This window comes from Pelodiscus sinensis, chromosome 10, assembly GCF_052426305.1.
Source record: "Pelodiscus sinensis isolate ZL-2025 chromosome 10, ASM5242630v1, whole genome shotgun sequence".
Classification (NCBI taxonomy): domain Eukaryota; kingdom Metazoa; phylum Chordata; order Testudines; family Trionychidae; genus Pelodiscus; species Pelodiscus sinensis.
Window position 1 is genome coordinate 34,986,690 of NC_143061.1, and position 16,752 is coordinate 35,003,441.

Genomic DNA, 16,752 nt, shown 5'->3' on the forward strand with positions numbered 1-16,752 from the left:
TTGTTTTTTGTTTTAAATATCTGAGGGGTGTGTTCTGAGAATATCTGCAAAAGTGGGTTTTTAATTCAGCTAAATCAAGTACATTGAACTGACTTGGTAGAAATATTTTTGATTGAAATTCATTTTGTGCCCACAAATGACTGAGTACTTGAGAAACTATCTACATGAGTTAAAGCCAGTTAAAATATAGAGGTTATCTTAAGTTCAGTAGAAAAGCTTAAAATGAAATTCACATATAAAGATTGACCTATTTTAGGGGTTAATTGTTCTGTTTTCTTCTTAAATAAAGTATAGTGATTGACCTAAGGGGCCTAAATGGGCGTAATATCTACAGCAATTAATGTATTTTGTCTATGAAGAGAGAGTCAATTAGCTGATAGCTATCAGTTAATAGGGTGGGAAGTAGAAAGTGGTGGTTTTCAGCTGATTTATTTAAATGTTGATGGAAGTGATGTTTGATTCTTATTTTAAATATAATATCACATCAACACTTGTAACATCATTTTGAATAAATCAAAGAATTGTATCCTGGATGGTCAAATGTAGTTTTCTCTTGCCGTGTTGTTCCTTTGTTCGATTACCTTACATAATTTTAAAATTTATTTCTAGTAAAATAGAGAAAACTTAGACCCTAATCCTGCAACTGGATTCATATAGGAGAGCTCCTACATGCAGCTCAATTGAAATATTAGGCCTTCGCATCAGACGTGTAATTTGTAATGCTTCACAATTTTTTCATCATAACCTTAGGTTGTTGAAATAATGCTTAGCCTTATTATGCTGCACAGTAAACTTGTTAGTGAGATCCATTTGCAGGATCAGAACTGAGAGAGTAAGGGTCTGTTCCCAAAGATCCAGTTGAAGGATTGGCACCAGAGGCTTCAGTTCTTCATGCTTTTCTACATGTGTGAGATCTTGTGTTGAGCCAAAAAGTTATTTGAACTCTGTTCAGGCATAGGCATCTGGCCACGTAAATCAACTTTGAGAATTGGGGTTGCAACTGTAAGTTGGTTAGAAAAAGGGACTACGTATTCTTATTATATGTGAATGTATTACATCTAGCAAAATGTAGATGCTACTGTAATATAAGGGACGGCTGTATTAACCTATTACAATTCTACCTGGTGGGGACAGACAACTCCTCTTTTTAAAAGCAAAATATTTACCATTTTCTTTTCTGTCCTCCAGCATATTGTCTTCTAGACCAAGAAATGTGAATGAAGTAAAAAAGATTTTTCTGTTTTGTTTTTTCTTCCCCAAATCGTGTTTCTAACTTTCAAATACTGGAAGGTATATTTTTGTTTCTTGAGGCTATGACATTTTATTTGTATTTTATTTTTCTAATACAAGTATCAAATGAAACAATACACTTAAGAACATCTCATACATCAAACTCTGTAGTATTTTTTTAGTGTTGTAGCAAATTTTCTATCGCTCCTTTTAAAATGTTTTAATTTTATAGGAACCAAAACATGAAGAAACATCACATACCCTTTTTGCAGAATATTTTACTAGACAGCAAATATTTCACAACTTTTAGGCTAGTTTTAATTCTGCCAATTAACAGCTCTCTCGGCTACAATTTTTACTCTTTAAAATTATTTAATTATTAATTCAGTATAAAACATGATGGCCAGAAATTTCCCAAGTTGAATATTCATCCCTGGATTTCAAACGCTGTTAAATCTAAATCCAAATTATCTGCATTTTTGTAATGTTTCTTTCCTGTTAAATGCAAGGGCTTGCTTTCTTGTTGAAATGTATTCAGTGTTGTGACCCCAACTGGGTGATGTATGCTTCCTTTCAGACATGGTTTGCTTCAAACAAGCGATGACAGAATCTATATATTCCCAAATTGTCATTATTTCTGACTATTATTTTAACTAAGTTTCAGACCTGACAGAATTTAAATAGAAAAATAATTGAAACATCTTTCTTATAAAACAATGTAACATTATAGCAGTCAGTGTTGCATATTAGGATACAATGTACAAACTAAGTATGTAAAATAAGCGTTTTGGAACGATTGACTCAAAAATTTGCTGAATTTTTGGTGTGTAACAGAGCAACTTTGTAATTATTAGTGAAATTATAATAAGTAAAACTTAAAACTAAATATAAATAATGTAAATTTAATTTCTGGTAATTTATGTAGATAAAAAGAAGCACCTCTTTCTCCTTCAGATGTCAATTTGTTTAATACTGCTTGTTTACTTATAAATACAAAATTATTGTATTGGTTGTTTTCCCTGATGCACAATAATAATGCTAACTGATATTGATTGAAAAAATAATTTGTCTGAGATTCCTTTGTCAGGAGAACAATAGCATTTTAATGCACTTATTCACTGACAGACCCTTATTTTGAATTTGTACCAGACACAAACAGTACTTACTTTGTGCATTGCTTTTATATACAGTATGATTATAGACACAGGCTTGATTACGGGACAGGTTTTTAATGGAAAATAGTACCTTCAAACAAAGTATATGATAGTTTACTTTTTGAAACTATTAAGTCACTTGGATTATCTCTGAAGCACTTGCCTTAAGTTCCTAAAATAAGAATAACCATTTAAAAAGGTTAATTGGGTGCTAGTAGTGCCCAGTGCTGTTTACACAAAATGTAAACAATGGGAATATGTGATGTGGTTTAGGCATACAAGAGTAATCTTATTGCTTTATTATTTGTATTACCATATTGCCTAAATTCTCTTGCTATGGATCCAAAACACAGTGTGCTTGGTGCTGTACAAACAGAACAAAAATGTGTTCCTACCCCAAAATAACTTACTAGCAGAGTATAAGGCAAGACACAGCATATGGTTACAGAAGAAGGGAGTGCAGAGAGACAATAATGATCAGCATAATAGGCAGTGGTATCTGTGCACCCATCAGTCTAACCTTTGTCAAGTTTATTAAAGTCATCATGGGGGGGAAAAGAGTTAAGAGGATTTCAGAAAGGTAATGAGGTGGCTTTGCAGATGTTCATGGAGTGCTTCTCCCTAGTGTGCAGGGGAGCTTGGGAGAAAACGTAAAACCAAACTAGTTATTTTGTATTAGCAGCTAGGAGAGATTCTGTGCCATAGGTTTTTACCACCTAGTACAGGCATTCAAAATAGTTCAGCTACCATGATTCATATTGCTGCTAATGATTATTACTAATCATGTTTATCGTGGTATTTCTTAGGGACCTACTGAAAGTAGGGCCCCATTGTGCTAGGTGTTTTACAAACACAGAATAGTAGATAGTCCATGTCCTGAAGAACTTAGTTGATGATCCATGTGTGCAAAAGAGTATGTGTTGTGTCTTCACAAAAATTGAAAGGAGGATCTGGTAGGTTTAGAGTATTTGGATTTCGTTTTCCCTACAAAAAAGTGTGTTCTCAATTCAGGTTTGCTGACTTGAAGCAAGATCCCAGTAAAGACAAGAAAATTTAGTTTTCACATTGATGGAGATGCACCAAGTCCTTCAGACTTGATTGACTGAATATCTTGGGTGCCAGGACATATAGAGATTAATACCAGAGGCTATTGTGATTTTTCTGTACTTGGGGGAGCACTCTGTAACTCCCATATTCCTTATGCTTATATGATTGTGATCTTACATATACTGTAAAGCGTGCAGTGAGTGGGTTCCCTGGCTGCTGTGTAGCCTAGTGGCTAGGTCACTGAGTAAGCAGTTGAAAGGGTTAGAGGGAGGTGCTTGCCTCCCTGTTCTCTTATGTTACTGGCCCAGAAACTCAAAATGCTCGCTATCCAAGTCCTTAAATTTGGGCATGGCCCCAGAAGTCCAGATTCCCCTTAATTGGGCCTTCTCAATAGATAGGTGGTAGGTAAAGAGAGTGCTTGGGGTAGCCCTCTATGGGAGACAGCAGAGGCAAGGGCAGGTAACTCTATGGGAGTCTATACACGCAGGGAACCGGCTTAAAAGCCATATTCCTGTGTGTACTGGCTCCCATCTGCGCCCCTCATCCTCAGCATTGTTTCCTCTCTATCAGAGGCAACAGCATGGGCAGGAGCAGAAAGGAGCCGATACACGCGGGGAGCCGTCCGACCCCTTGTGTGTAAATGTGTAACTGCTGAAAAATTCAGTGATTACATGTTTACCCAAAACCACATTTGCTAACATCCCTCCTCTCATATGCAATATGCAGTTATGAGATTGTGTTGTATGGCTGTTGTTAAAATATGCAGATATTGTCTCTCTAGAGACAAGAGAAAGGAGAGGAGCCAATGCCCAGTTGGATTGTCAAACAGCTATCAGTGGCTAGTATCATTATCTCATAGATACTAGCCCTCCCCCTCACCCCTCTTCTGTTCTAAATCTGATTTGTCAGTTTTACAATGTGTTCACATGGAGACTCTAATTGACTTTCTTTCCCCTTTTTTCCTCCCTCTCTCTTCTCTCCCCCCCCCCCCCCAATCCCTTAATTATTTTGCAACTGGACCTTTAATAACTCTATTCATCTGAAGAAATGGGTTGTGCCCACAAAACCTCATGATACCATCTACGTGTTTTGTTAGTCTTTAAGGTGCTGCAAGACTATTTGTTGTTTGTTTTTTCCAGTTACAGACTAACTTGGCTAGCTCTTGAAGCTATTTGGTGATAGTTTGTAGTGGGATCTACCACTAGGTGCATTGTTAGCAGAGCCATCATCCTAGCTTCTCCCTCTTTCTCCCTTTTTTTCTGTTATAAATTCTGGGTCCCTCCCCCTTTTCTCATCTGAAGAAGTGGCTTTTGCCATGAAAGTTATATATATTTTGACTAAGGACTACTCATTTTTTATACTAGAGTGACAGCATTAGCCCACTATAAGTATATAGAAATGTAATCCATATGTGGATCTAATTTTGTAGGCACACCCATGATTTTAACTTTTTATATTAAAGTATGTGGCAGCCAGTGGTTTCCTCTTTTTTTTGTGAGATGGGGGGATATTATTTCAGGAAGCATGTAAATTAAAATGTAACAATTAAGGTAGGTAAAAATCTGGAGCCTGGTGAGTTGACAGTACTTCTTTAAAAACCTTGACCTTTTATGAGGATATGTTTGCAAAGTATAAGAAAGAGAAGAAACTCGCATTTCAAATTTGATAAGAAAAAGTTAACAAAAGCAATACTCATAACTTACTTTTAAGGGAATAATTTATAATTCTCTCTTTTTTTATATGTAATTTTTCTTTAGGTAACATTTCAATAATTGCATTACCAGTTTCCAGCACCAATTCACCAGCCAAGATTTTGCCAAAAACCTTAGGACCAATAAACGTGAATGTTGGACCCCAAATGGTAAGTACTCAAAACTCTGGGCAACATTGCATTGTATAACTATGTGACCTATTGTCTGTTTGAGCACATACAAAGTTTAAAAGTGAAGATACAAACTACCACTGCAGCTTTCTTTTCCAGCCATAAATGCTATTAAATAGATATAAGTGCTTCTCCTTGTATCCACAGGTAATGAAGTAGAAATAGTGTTCTTGGCACTTTAACACCATTCCCATATGCTCTGTATGGGCATATTTATATTTCTAGAATGAGTGGAGGCTGCTCATGCAAAAATATTCAGCTACTTCTATTACAGGGTAGTTATCCTTTAATTAAAATCATATTGAAACATTTCCCCCCGGCAGAACATTGCCTCTGCTGTTCAATATTTTGCATGTTATGTTCCCTCCTTACAAAAGGCAAGAGTGTGCTTGGAATTCTGCTATGTGCCTACAGTTTCAACTTGTTATATCTATAAAAGCGAAAAAATGGTCTGCTACTTGCTATGCTAGTTAAGCAGTGTATGGCACTAGTTCAAGAGATTATATTTTGAGAACTATTTTAGGCAACAGGCCAATTTCTTAATGGATAGCACAGTAGTAGTCTTGCATATATAGACTAGACATTGTAGTAAACTATTGCTTAGAATACATGGCCCATGTACAAGAGCCATCCAAGGCATTGTACAGGAATGTGTTGTAATGATTGTTGTTCGAGGAGCATCCCCATGAGTGCTCTACCTTATGTGCATCAGCGCCTCTGCGCACACCAGTCAGAGATGGTTAGTAGCAGTGGCCCCCGGCTGGCCATGCACGCTGGGCTGTGGCGCAAGATGCCTAGTGTGTGTGTAATGCCATGTGTGGCCACCTGGCTCCTCAGTTCTTCTCTGACCACCACCAGCTTTGGTTGCAGATCAGCAGTTGCCCTCGCATTCAACCTTCTCCATCCTTTCAGCTTCTCAGCTAGCCTTAACTTTACCTAATAACCAACTAACGGACGCTATTCACTTGAGGGGAGGAAAAAAAAACCCACAAGGATCTCTGTCAGGCAGTGTTCCCACCGCCTCCCATGGCTCCGCTTTAATAGCTGTTACTATTGTTCAAAATATTACTCAGGTCATGCCCAGCTCCTTTAAAAAGTGTCTGGGCTGTGGTCTTTCTATAGCTGTAGCAAACGGGCACTCTTTGTGTGTTGGCTGTCTGGGACAAGACCATAAGACAGAGTGCTGTCAGGACTGCAAGAAACTAAGTGCACAAAGAGAGCCAGGCAGCTACAACTATGTGTGTTGCAGATGGAGACATTACTGAAGCCTCCTTCAGATGCTCCCCTAACCTCTCCACAGGCATAGCCCACCAGGGGCAGAGGTGAGAGGGCTATTCCAGGTAAAAGCCCGAGCACCAAACTGAAGTCTCCCTCAGTGTGGAAGAGGTCTCAGACTTCCTCCAGGTCTACATCCCCGGCAAGGAAAGTGACAAATTCAGCACTTGACACTGCTGCCCCTACACCATCCAAGGGGGACAGTTACAAGTTCAGGTTCTGGCGCCCATAAAAGCTGCAACCACAAACAGGGACCGTGTCCCTCCTCACGCAGCTAGGCCAATGTATAAAGTCACCACTTCGGCACCAGCTAAAACGTTGGCAGGAAAAAAAGTGGGACCCGACAACCCTGAGATCTACGGTGGCACTGTCAGCCCGCTGAACAGTTGGCACCAACCAAGCACTCGAAAGCGCCCGGTATGCTCTCAGTGCCTTATGTACTCCCGCCACCAACCCCTCACAGTGCTATGCCACCAATGGGCCCGCCTCTTGTGTTTCTGCAGTTCACCACAGCAGCGAAGCGCTCTGTAGCCTCGGTTCCAGGAACCCCGTTTTTCTGCACCAATGGTACCCCAGCTGGTTCTAAGTCCTCATTTTCCTCTACTCCTGGGGCTTTATCACCATGATTCAGTGACTCTGAGGAGGAAGACTTAGCTCAACCTACTCTACCTAAGAAATCCTTACCAAAACCGGTACACCCCCAACAGTGCCAACAGCACTGGGGACCACCATTCATGCCACTACGTTCAGACAACAGCCTATTCTCCAAGTGGGCATCATTACCATACATCTGCCAAACCTAAACCACCTAGGTCACACTGGCTGGACAGGTCTGAATTCTCTGAATGCAAAGACGACATGGAGACCGCAGGGATGGAACAGCCCTCACACTGACCCTTACCTATACATTCTTCTCCATCCTTGTCGGCAGATACATTTACATCTCCATTAACTACAGGTGCGGGGGGTGATTTTAAGTCCTTTCAGGATCTTTTTAAGAGGATAAGTGACAAACTGGAAATATCCCTCTCCGATCCTCCGGATACACAGGATAAGTTAACAAACATCCTTCATGACTCAGTGCAAACCAGACTCTCTATACCCATGAATGAGGCACTGATAGACCCAGCTAAGTTTCTATGGAAAACTCCAGCAACAATCCCACCAACATCAAAGAGACTTGATTGAAAATATTATGTCGCCCCACAGGGTATGAAATTTCTTTTCACCCACTCTCCTCTGAACTCGCTTATAGTAGAAGCTTCAAACTAAAGAGGTAAGCAGCAGGCCATGCAGTCAACCCTTTACGACAAAGAATGGAAGAGGCTTAATGCCATGGGCAAGAGAGCATATTCCTCTGCCAGTCTCCAACTATGCATCACCAATTACGTAGCGCTTCTTTCCAAATATACACATTATATCTTTGATCAACTGTTGACTTTTATTGATATTCAGACAACAAAAGAGAACAATACAAAGCTCTGATGAATAGAGAGGAAGCCATGTTAGTCTGATTTTGCTTAAAAAAAAAAAAGGAAAATCTGTGTAGCACTTTAAAGACTAACAAGATGGTGTAACAGATGATGAGCTTTCGTGGGCCAGACCCACTTCCTCAGATCATATTCTGGAAGAGAATTGCAATAGAATATGATCTGAGGAAGTGGGTCTGGCCCACGAAAGCTCATCACCTGTTAAACCATTTTGTTAGTCTTTAAAGTGCTATATAGTTTTTCCTTAGGTTTTAGCAAGCTCTGATGAAGGAGGGCTCCCTAATCTCTAGAATTGTGCTTCAGTCTGCCCTCAATTCTGCAGATACAGCCTCCAGATCTCTGGCATTCGCAGTGGTCTTGAGACATGCATCCTGGCTCCAACTCTCAGATTTTCCTAAAGAAGTCCAGACCACAGTTGAAGACCTTCTGTTTGAGACATCCCAAATCTTCACAGACACCATGAATATCTCTCTTCATTCTGTGTAAGATTCCCATGTCACTCTCCGAACGCTTGGCATCCAACCTCCTGCCAATAGGAGGAAGCAGAATGGACAATTTAACTACAGATACAAACCGATGCCTTTCAACCACACTAGGTAATATAATAACAAACAATGTTCAAGACAACCCAAACGTAGACCATCATCAGAACAGCCCATCACTCAACAGGCTCCAGCACATCAATCATTGTGAAGCCTTGGTCAAGGGTTGGACAGCCCCCATACAATCCAAGCCTTATATTATATTTGGCTCCAGACTAGCAGCATTCTGTCCTGCCTGGCAATCAATTACAACTGACAAACGGGTTCTTGAGATCATTAACATGGGCTACATAATTTCCTTTACCTCCAACTTCCCACCTACAACCACCATCCCCATCCCCCTTCCGGGACCCCTCTCATGAGATGGTGCTCATGCAAGAGGCACATAGTCTCCTGCAGTTGGGGGCCATAGAAGAGGTACCCTTTGAGCAGAGAGGAAAAGGGTTTTATCTTTACTATTTCCTCTCAAAAAAGAAAATTGTGCGGGGTTGGAGACCTATACTAGATCTCAGGACATTCACTCGGTATGTCCAATACCAGCAATTCAAAATAACTCTCACTACAGTCATACTCGCCCTCAAGAAAGGATATTGGCTGTCCACCCTCAACCTTCAGGATGCTTAGTTCCACATTGCAATATACTCCTCACACAGACAATTTCTCAGGTTCACAGTGGTGAACAAACATTTCCAATACAGAGTACTGCCCTTCGGCCTATCAGTCTCCCCAAGAGTATTCTCAGAGGTGTTAGTAGTGGTCTCTGCCCACCTCAGAACAAGGGGAATCACCATCTTTGCCTACTTCGATGACTGCCTCATAAAGGGGCAATCCCTTCATCATACACAACAGACACTGACATTTACCAGGGCTCTTTTCAACAGGCTCGGGCTATGCATGAACCCAGCAAAGTGTGTCTTGCACCCGACAGACGCTAGACTTCATGGGGCTCACCTGGACTGTGAAACAGCAATAGCTTTACTCCCACAGCCCAGAGTCACAGCAATCCAGGACCTAGAACCAAAGAGCTGGAAGAGACCTCAGAAGGTCATCAAGTCCAGCCCCCTGCTCTAGGCAGGACCAATGCCAACTAAATCAACCCAGCCAGGGCTTTGTCAAGCCGAGACTTAAACACCTCTAGGGATGGAGACTCCACTACTTCCCTAGGTAACCCATTCCAGTGCTTCACCACCCTCCTAGTGAAATAGTTTTTCCTAATATCCAACCTGGACCTCTCCCACCACAACTTGAGACCATTGCTCCTTGATCTGCCATCTGTCACTACAGTGTACAGCCTCTCTCCATCCTCTTTGGATCCCCCCTTCAGGAAGTTGAAGGCTGCTATCAAATCCCCCCCCCTTCACTCTTTGGTTCTGCAGACTAAACAGACCCAACTCCCTCAGCTTCTCCTCATAGGTCATATGCTCCAGCCCCCTAATCATTTTGGTTGCCCTCTGCTGGACCCTCTCCAATGCTTTTTGTAGTTTGGGAGGTGGGAGGCTCCTCAATGACATTTGCCAACTCCCTCAGTACCCTCGGATGCATTAAGTCCAGACCCATGGATTTGTGTATGTTTAGCTTTTCTAAATAGTTCCTAACCTGTTCTTTACCCACCAAGGGCTGTCCATCTTCATGCCATCTTGTATCACTTAGCACATTAGTCCGGGAGCCCACCTTGTCTGTGAATACAGAGGCAAAGAAAGCATTCAGTACTTCAGTTTTCCCCACATCATCTGTCACTAGGTTACCTCCTTCATCCAGTATGGGCCCCAGACCCTCTCTGATCACCTTCTTGTTAACATGCCTGTAGAAACCTTTCTTGTTATCCTTCACATCCATTGCCAGTCGCAATTCCAATTGCGCTTTCGCCTTTCTGAGAACCCCCCCGGCATTCTCGAGCTATACATTTATACCCCTCACTGGTCATTTGTCCAAGTTTCCACTTTGTGTAAGCTTCCTTTTTGTGCTTAAGTTCACCAAGGATTTCCCCTGTAAGCCAAGCCGGTCTCTTACCATATTTGCGCCTCTTGCTATGCATCAGCATTTCTGTGCCTTCAGTAAGGCTTCTTTAAAATACTGTCAGCTGTCCTGGACTCATTTCCCCTTCATGTTACCATCCCAGGGGATTCTGCCCATCAGGTCTCTGAGGGAGTCAAAAACTACTTTTCTAAAGCCCAAAGCAGGGCTCACCAAGCTGTGGCCAGCCGTGTGGTTTGGCACGATGCACATGAGCAGATTGCACTGCACATGCCCAGACCGCGCTGCGCGGCCGTGCTGGCTTGTAATCTACTCGCCATGGGTGAGTAGATTACATTAATTGTCGAGCCCTAGTCCAAAGTGTGTATTTTACTACTCTCTTTTCTTCCTTTGGTCAGGATCCTGAAATCTACTATCTCAGGTTCTTTGCTTCCAAGGTTGTCACCTACCTCTATTTCCCCTATTAGTTCCTCCCTGTTTGTGAGCAGAAGGTCAAGCTGTGTACGGCCCCTGGTCAGATCCTTCAGCACTTGCACCAAGAAGTTATCCCCAACATTCTCCAAAAACTTCCTGGATTGCCTGTGTACTGCTGTATTGGTCTCCCGACAGATGTCAGGATGATTAGAATCCCCCACGAGAACCAGGGTCTACAATCTGCAAGCTTCTCTCAGTTGTCTGAAGAGAGCCTCATATACCTCATCCACCTGATTGTGGCCTGTAGTAGACACCAACCACAACATCACTGCTGTTGTTTGCACCTCTAAACTTAACCCATAGATTCTCAACAGGTTTTTCTTCCTCTAGAGTTCTGAGCAATCATAGTGCTCTCTTACATATAGTGCAACTCCTCCTCCTTTTCTCCCCTGCCTGTTCTTCCTGAACAGTCTATACCCTTCCATGACCGCGCTCCAGTCATGCGAGTCATCCTACCAAGTCTGTTATCTCAATTAAATCATATTTCTTGGACTGGGCCATGGCCTTCAATTCTTCCCGTTTGTTGCCCAGGCTTCTTGCATTAGTGTACAAACACTTCAGATAACCAGTTGATCGCCCTATCTTCTCCATTCGAATCAGGGGTCCTCCTTTCTTGCTCGTTCCACTTTGCATTTCTTCCTGGTATCTGACTTTCCCACACCCCTCAGGGTTTTGGTCACCGTCCCACAACGAACCTAGTTTAAAGCCCTCCTCACTAGGTTTGCAAGCCTGCCCGTGAAGATGCTCTTTGCTCTCTTGGTTAGGTGGATCCCATCTCTTCCTAACAATCCTTGGGCCCAGAACAGAGTCCCATGGTCGAAGAAACCAAAGCCATCTATGCGACACCATCTGCACAACCACGCATTTACTTCCTCAATTTGACAATCCCTGCCCAGTCCTTTCCCTTCAGCAGGGAGGATGGACGAGAACACCACTTGTGCTCTGAATTCTTTGATCGTTCTTATCAGCGCTACATAATCTGCAGTAACCTACTCAGGGTCATTCTTGGCTGTATCGTTAGTTCTTCTTCGAGTGGTCCCCGTGGGTGCTCCACTCAAGGTATCGGGTCCCGACCCGGCGCCGCTAGTCGGAGATTTCCAGAGCCGTAGCCGGGCCGGACCACGCATGCCTGAGAGCAGTGCGCGGCGTTCGCGCCTTTGCAACGTCTCGCGGTCCGGCCCCCCCTTGTCAGTTCCTCTCAACCGCCTGTGGTTGCTGGCGGAGCGCCGTTTATCTCCTCAGAGAGAAGCCATTTCTTAAAAAAAAAAAAAAAAAAAAAAGGAAGAAATCATAGGTAGTTAACTCTGGTTCATATAGTTAGGTAGTAGTTTAATTGTTAATTTTCTTAAAAAAAAAAAATTCTATAGTTACTATTCTTAGTTTATTAGATTACTTGTATATAGTTATGCTGAGCGAGCATCATGCCCGGGTCACCCGGGTTTAAACGGTGTGCTCAGTGTATGGATGCCATGCCTGCATCTGACGGGCGTGAAGCTTGTATCAGATGCCTAGGAGAATCGCATGTACCACAGAAATGCACCCATTGCGCGAAATTGACACAGAGGGCACGCAGGGAGAGAGACATGCGATTAAAACGACTCCTGTGGGATAAGGCTTTACAGCCTTCTGAGGACCAGGTCTCAGAACCTCCCGCAGGGCAGAAAAGGAGATCACAATCACCCACGGTAATGGTGTCAAAGAGGAAGAGAGCTTCTCCTACGCGCTCTCTTCCATCCACTTCCCGGGTCAGTCAGGGACACAAGCCTGGTACGTCCGGGACGGCAGGACAGCCAGAAAAAACACACCGGACGCTGCCGGTGATTCCTGCACCTCCGAGCCACTCGTCATCGGCACCGGCTCTGCACCCCTCTAAGCGTCCAGCTCATCGGGAGCGATCGGCACCGCCAGAGGTGCTTGAGCCGCTACTGTCTGAGCAGCCGCAAACTCTAGCGGCACTGCAAGCGGCTCCGATAAACCAGGACAAGCCGGTGCCGCAGACGGCACCAGAATCGGCAATGACAGACGGGCCCGGGGAGCAGCACGAATGGGCCCAACAGCAGAGCACCGTGCCGAGTCGGCACCGGGAAATCACGCTCGATTGGCAGTCTCAGCGGACAGGGAGCTGGCTGCAGTGCCATGCAGGATCCTAGCACAGCAGCATGATAGCACTGTGCACATGACGGAGGGTCAATCCCCTCCCCCTGTTCCTTACCAGTAGAAGGGAGGGACGCTGCTTCTGCCTCTGAAGTCCCTACAAAGGCTGCTAGGAAGTCAATGCCAAGACACTCGATTTCACCATCACCTGAACCTTCGTTTTCACCGTGTCATTCAGCGAGGGTCAGAGATTACTCGGCGTCTCACAGCCGAACAATGCTCTCTCCGTGATGGAGATCGAGGTCTCGTCATTCTGGACATCGCGACCGGTATCCCTGTTATCATCGGGGATCATCATATAGATCTCACTCACCAAGTTACTCCCCTCCGAGATCTTATCACAGCGGGTATGTTAGCAAATATTCCTCACTGCGATCGTCCCCTGAGCACTTCGATTCCAGGAGTCACCGGTCATCCTATGAATATGGGGACCTCAATCTCGTTCTTCTCTATGCTGCTGCCAGACTCCTCATGAATCACGACAATCACCTCCAATCCAAGATTGTCAAAGGGCGACACCTCGTCCGGAGACCCCTTAGCCTCAGCTCACCTGTCGGAGCCCAAGGAAGGACAAATCTCGGATACGGACGATCACCCGCATACTATATCTCCAGAAGATATTTCGTCATTCTCCCCAGACGATGCTGTGTTTGCGGGGGATTCCTCTTCTCCTGACAACACAAAAGAATTTCAGGATCTTTTTAGGAGGGTGGCTCAGTCTCAGGACGTTCAGCTATCAGATGTTCTGACGAAACAATTCAAACTCTGGAGAAATTTACATCCTAAGCAACAATCTAAGGTTGCTCTCCCTATTGGTGAGGCAATCCTCCAGTCAGCAGCAGAAATTTGGCATACCCCGGCTTCGACTGCTCCAACTTCGAAACTGGCGGAAAAACGTTATTTTGTCTCCTCTAAAGATTCAGAATTTCTCTTTACTCACCCTCAACCAAACTCCTTGGTCGTCGATGCAGCTCTTCAAAGAGCTAAGAACCCACAGCTGAAATGTAGGGGCAGATAAGGAGGCCAAGAAGTTGGACATATTTGGCTGCAAAGTATACTCATCGGCCACGTTACTTCTTCGCATCGCGAATTATGCAGCTCTGTTGGCAAACCATAGTTTCGATAATATCGCGAAACTTACAGACCTGGCCCAAAGAACATCAGAGGCCGATAAAGAGCTCTTACGGTCAATCCTCAAGGAAGGCAATGCGAGTTCGAAGGCGAATCTCCAGATAGCTATGGATGTAGCAGACACGGCAGCTAGAGGGGTAGCACAGCAGTGTCTATGAGACGTTCGTCCTGGCTTGCCACAGCGGCAGTACCCAAGGAGTTACACTCCAAGGTCGAAGACCTTACGTTTAACAGGGTAAAATTATTCGCAGAAAAGACCGATGAGGTACTTCATACGGGCAAAAATTCAAGAACGACACTCCGTACGCTGGGAATGTACGTCCCACCATTCCGTCGTCGTCGTTATTTCCCATATCAGAGACGGTATGATTATCAGTCTCGTAGACAACAAAATCGCACGTTTGACCAGTCACGACCTAGACAGCGACCTCAGCGAAGACGTCCACCACCATCTAGAGTGGCTGGCACGTCCGCCTCAAAACAGCAAGTTTGACTTCTGTATCGAGGGCATGAGAACTCTGCCAATCGTCGTTGCGCACACAGACCCCAATTTCCACCATCGCTTACAACCCTATTATCACCAATGTGTCAAAATAACATCCGACAAATGGGTACTGGAAGTCATAAAGGTTGGCTTCACCATTCCCTTCACTTCCATTCCCCCCCCCACCACTCTACTTTCCCTGTCCCTTTTCAGGGACCCATCTCACAAAGAACTCCTGCGGCAGGAAGATCATCGTCTCCTTTCTGTCGGAGCGATAGAGAGGGTCCCAGATCAGTTCAAGGGAAGAGGATTTTATTCCACCTAAATCGTTATCTCCGCAGGCAGCGCTTCAAAATGGTGACTTTGAACTCTATAATCCCGTCCCTCGATTACAACTATTGGTTCGCTGCTTTCGACTTACAAGATGCGTACTTTCACATCGCAATACACCCTGCTCACAGACGTTTTCTCCGATTTTGTGATAAACGATGATCATTTTCAGTATCGGGTTCTGCCATTCGGTCTCGCTTCAGCACCAAGAGCTTTCCCAAAGACCCTGGCTGTCGTAGCAGCTCATCTGCGTCGGCTACGCATGGTAATATTCCCGTACCTGGACGATTGCTTGATAAAAGGTTCCACGCAGCAAGAAGCGTCACAGATGGTAGTGACGGTCGAACAAACATTTGATTCCCTCGGTCTTCTCTTGAACAAACAAAAGTCAACACGTATCCCGTCGCAGACTATAAAGTTCATAGGGGCGAACCTGGATTCTTGCACGGCGAGGGCATACTTACCACAGGAAAGGTTTCAGGCGATCAAGGATCTCATCTCCATACTCAACAGGAATGTGAGTGTCCCCGTTCACACTTGTCTCCATCTCCAGGGACACATGGCTGCTGCCACTGTTGTAGTTCTGCATGCGCGACTTCATCTGAGAAACCTCCAACACTGGTTGGCAACAGTTTATGCACCCATGAGGCACGACATTCACAAGACAGTATGGCTACCTTCACATGTTCAAAGATCTCTGCTTTGGTGGACAAAAGAACGAAATCTCTTGTTGGGAGTGCCATTCCACCGACAACAACCATCAATACAGATAACGTCGGATGCTTCACTCCTTGGCTGGGGTGCTCACATGGGCAACGAGCGAATTCAAGGCAAATGGTCTCTCAGCGAGAGACGCCTTCACATCAATCAATTAGAGCTCCGGGCAATTTTCTATGCATGCAAACAATTTCTCCCACATATCTAAGGTCTTACAGTAAGGATACTGACGAACAACGTAGCAGTGATGTATTATGTGAACAGGCAGGGAGGAGCACGATCACGCTCCCTATGCACCGAGGTGGTGCGGTGTTGGAATTGGTGCATACAGAACAACATAACTGTAATAGCACCGTACTTACCTGGCACCGCCAATGTACTTGCGGATTCCGTCAGCAGATGTTTTCCCACAGACCACGAGTGGAAAATATGGACAGATGCATTGCGTGCGATATTTCGCAAATGGGGTATGCCACTGGTAGACCTCTTCGCAACGGCCAACAAGAAGAAGTGTCGCCTATATTGCTCCAGGGCAGGGCTCAGCAAGGGCTCCCTCGGCGATGCGCTTCTGGTCGGACAGAAGAGGGCACTCCTGTATGCTTTTCCCCCCATGGCCCTTATCTCCAGGACACTGGAAAAAATCAGAGCAGAGGCGGCAACTGTCATTTTGCTAGCACCAGCCTGGCCCAGACAAGCCTGGTACCCATTTTTACACAGGATGTCTATACAGCCACCATATCTCCTTCCTCTCCACCAAGATCTTCTTTCTCAGGAACAAGGCTCGCTTCGCTGCTACATCCCAGACTCGAGTCTTTACATCTGACGGCATGGCTCCTGAGTGGTTAAAAGGAGACGAAAACCTGTGTTC

The 16,752-nt window shown here is 44.3% G+C and overlaps 1 protein-coding gene across 9 annotated transcripts in view; it reads left to right on the top strand.

The window, feature by feature from the left end:
* TFDP2 (transcription factor Dp-2) overlaps positions 1-16,752 on the top strand; it is a 192,721-nt gene that overhangs the window by 82,755 nt on the left and 93,214 nt on the right. For all 9 annotated transcript variants that reach the window (XM_075937642.2, XM_075937641.2, XM_075937643.2 and 6 more), the window contains one exon: positions 5,189-5,292. In XM_075937642.2, the coding sequence (XP_075793757.1) occupies positions 5,189-5,292 (104 nt within the window). The remainder of the gene's footprint in view (positions 1-5,188; positions 5,293-16,752) is intronic.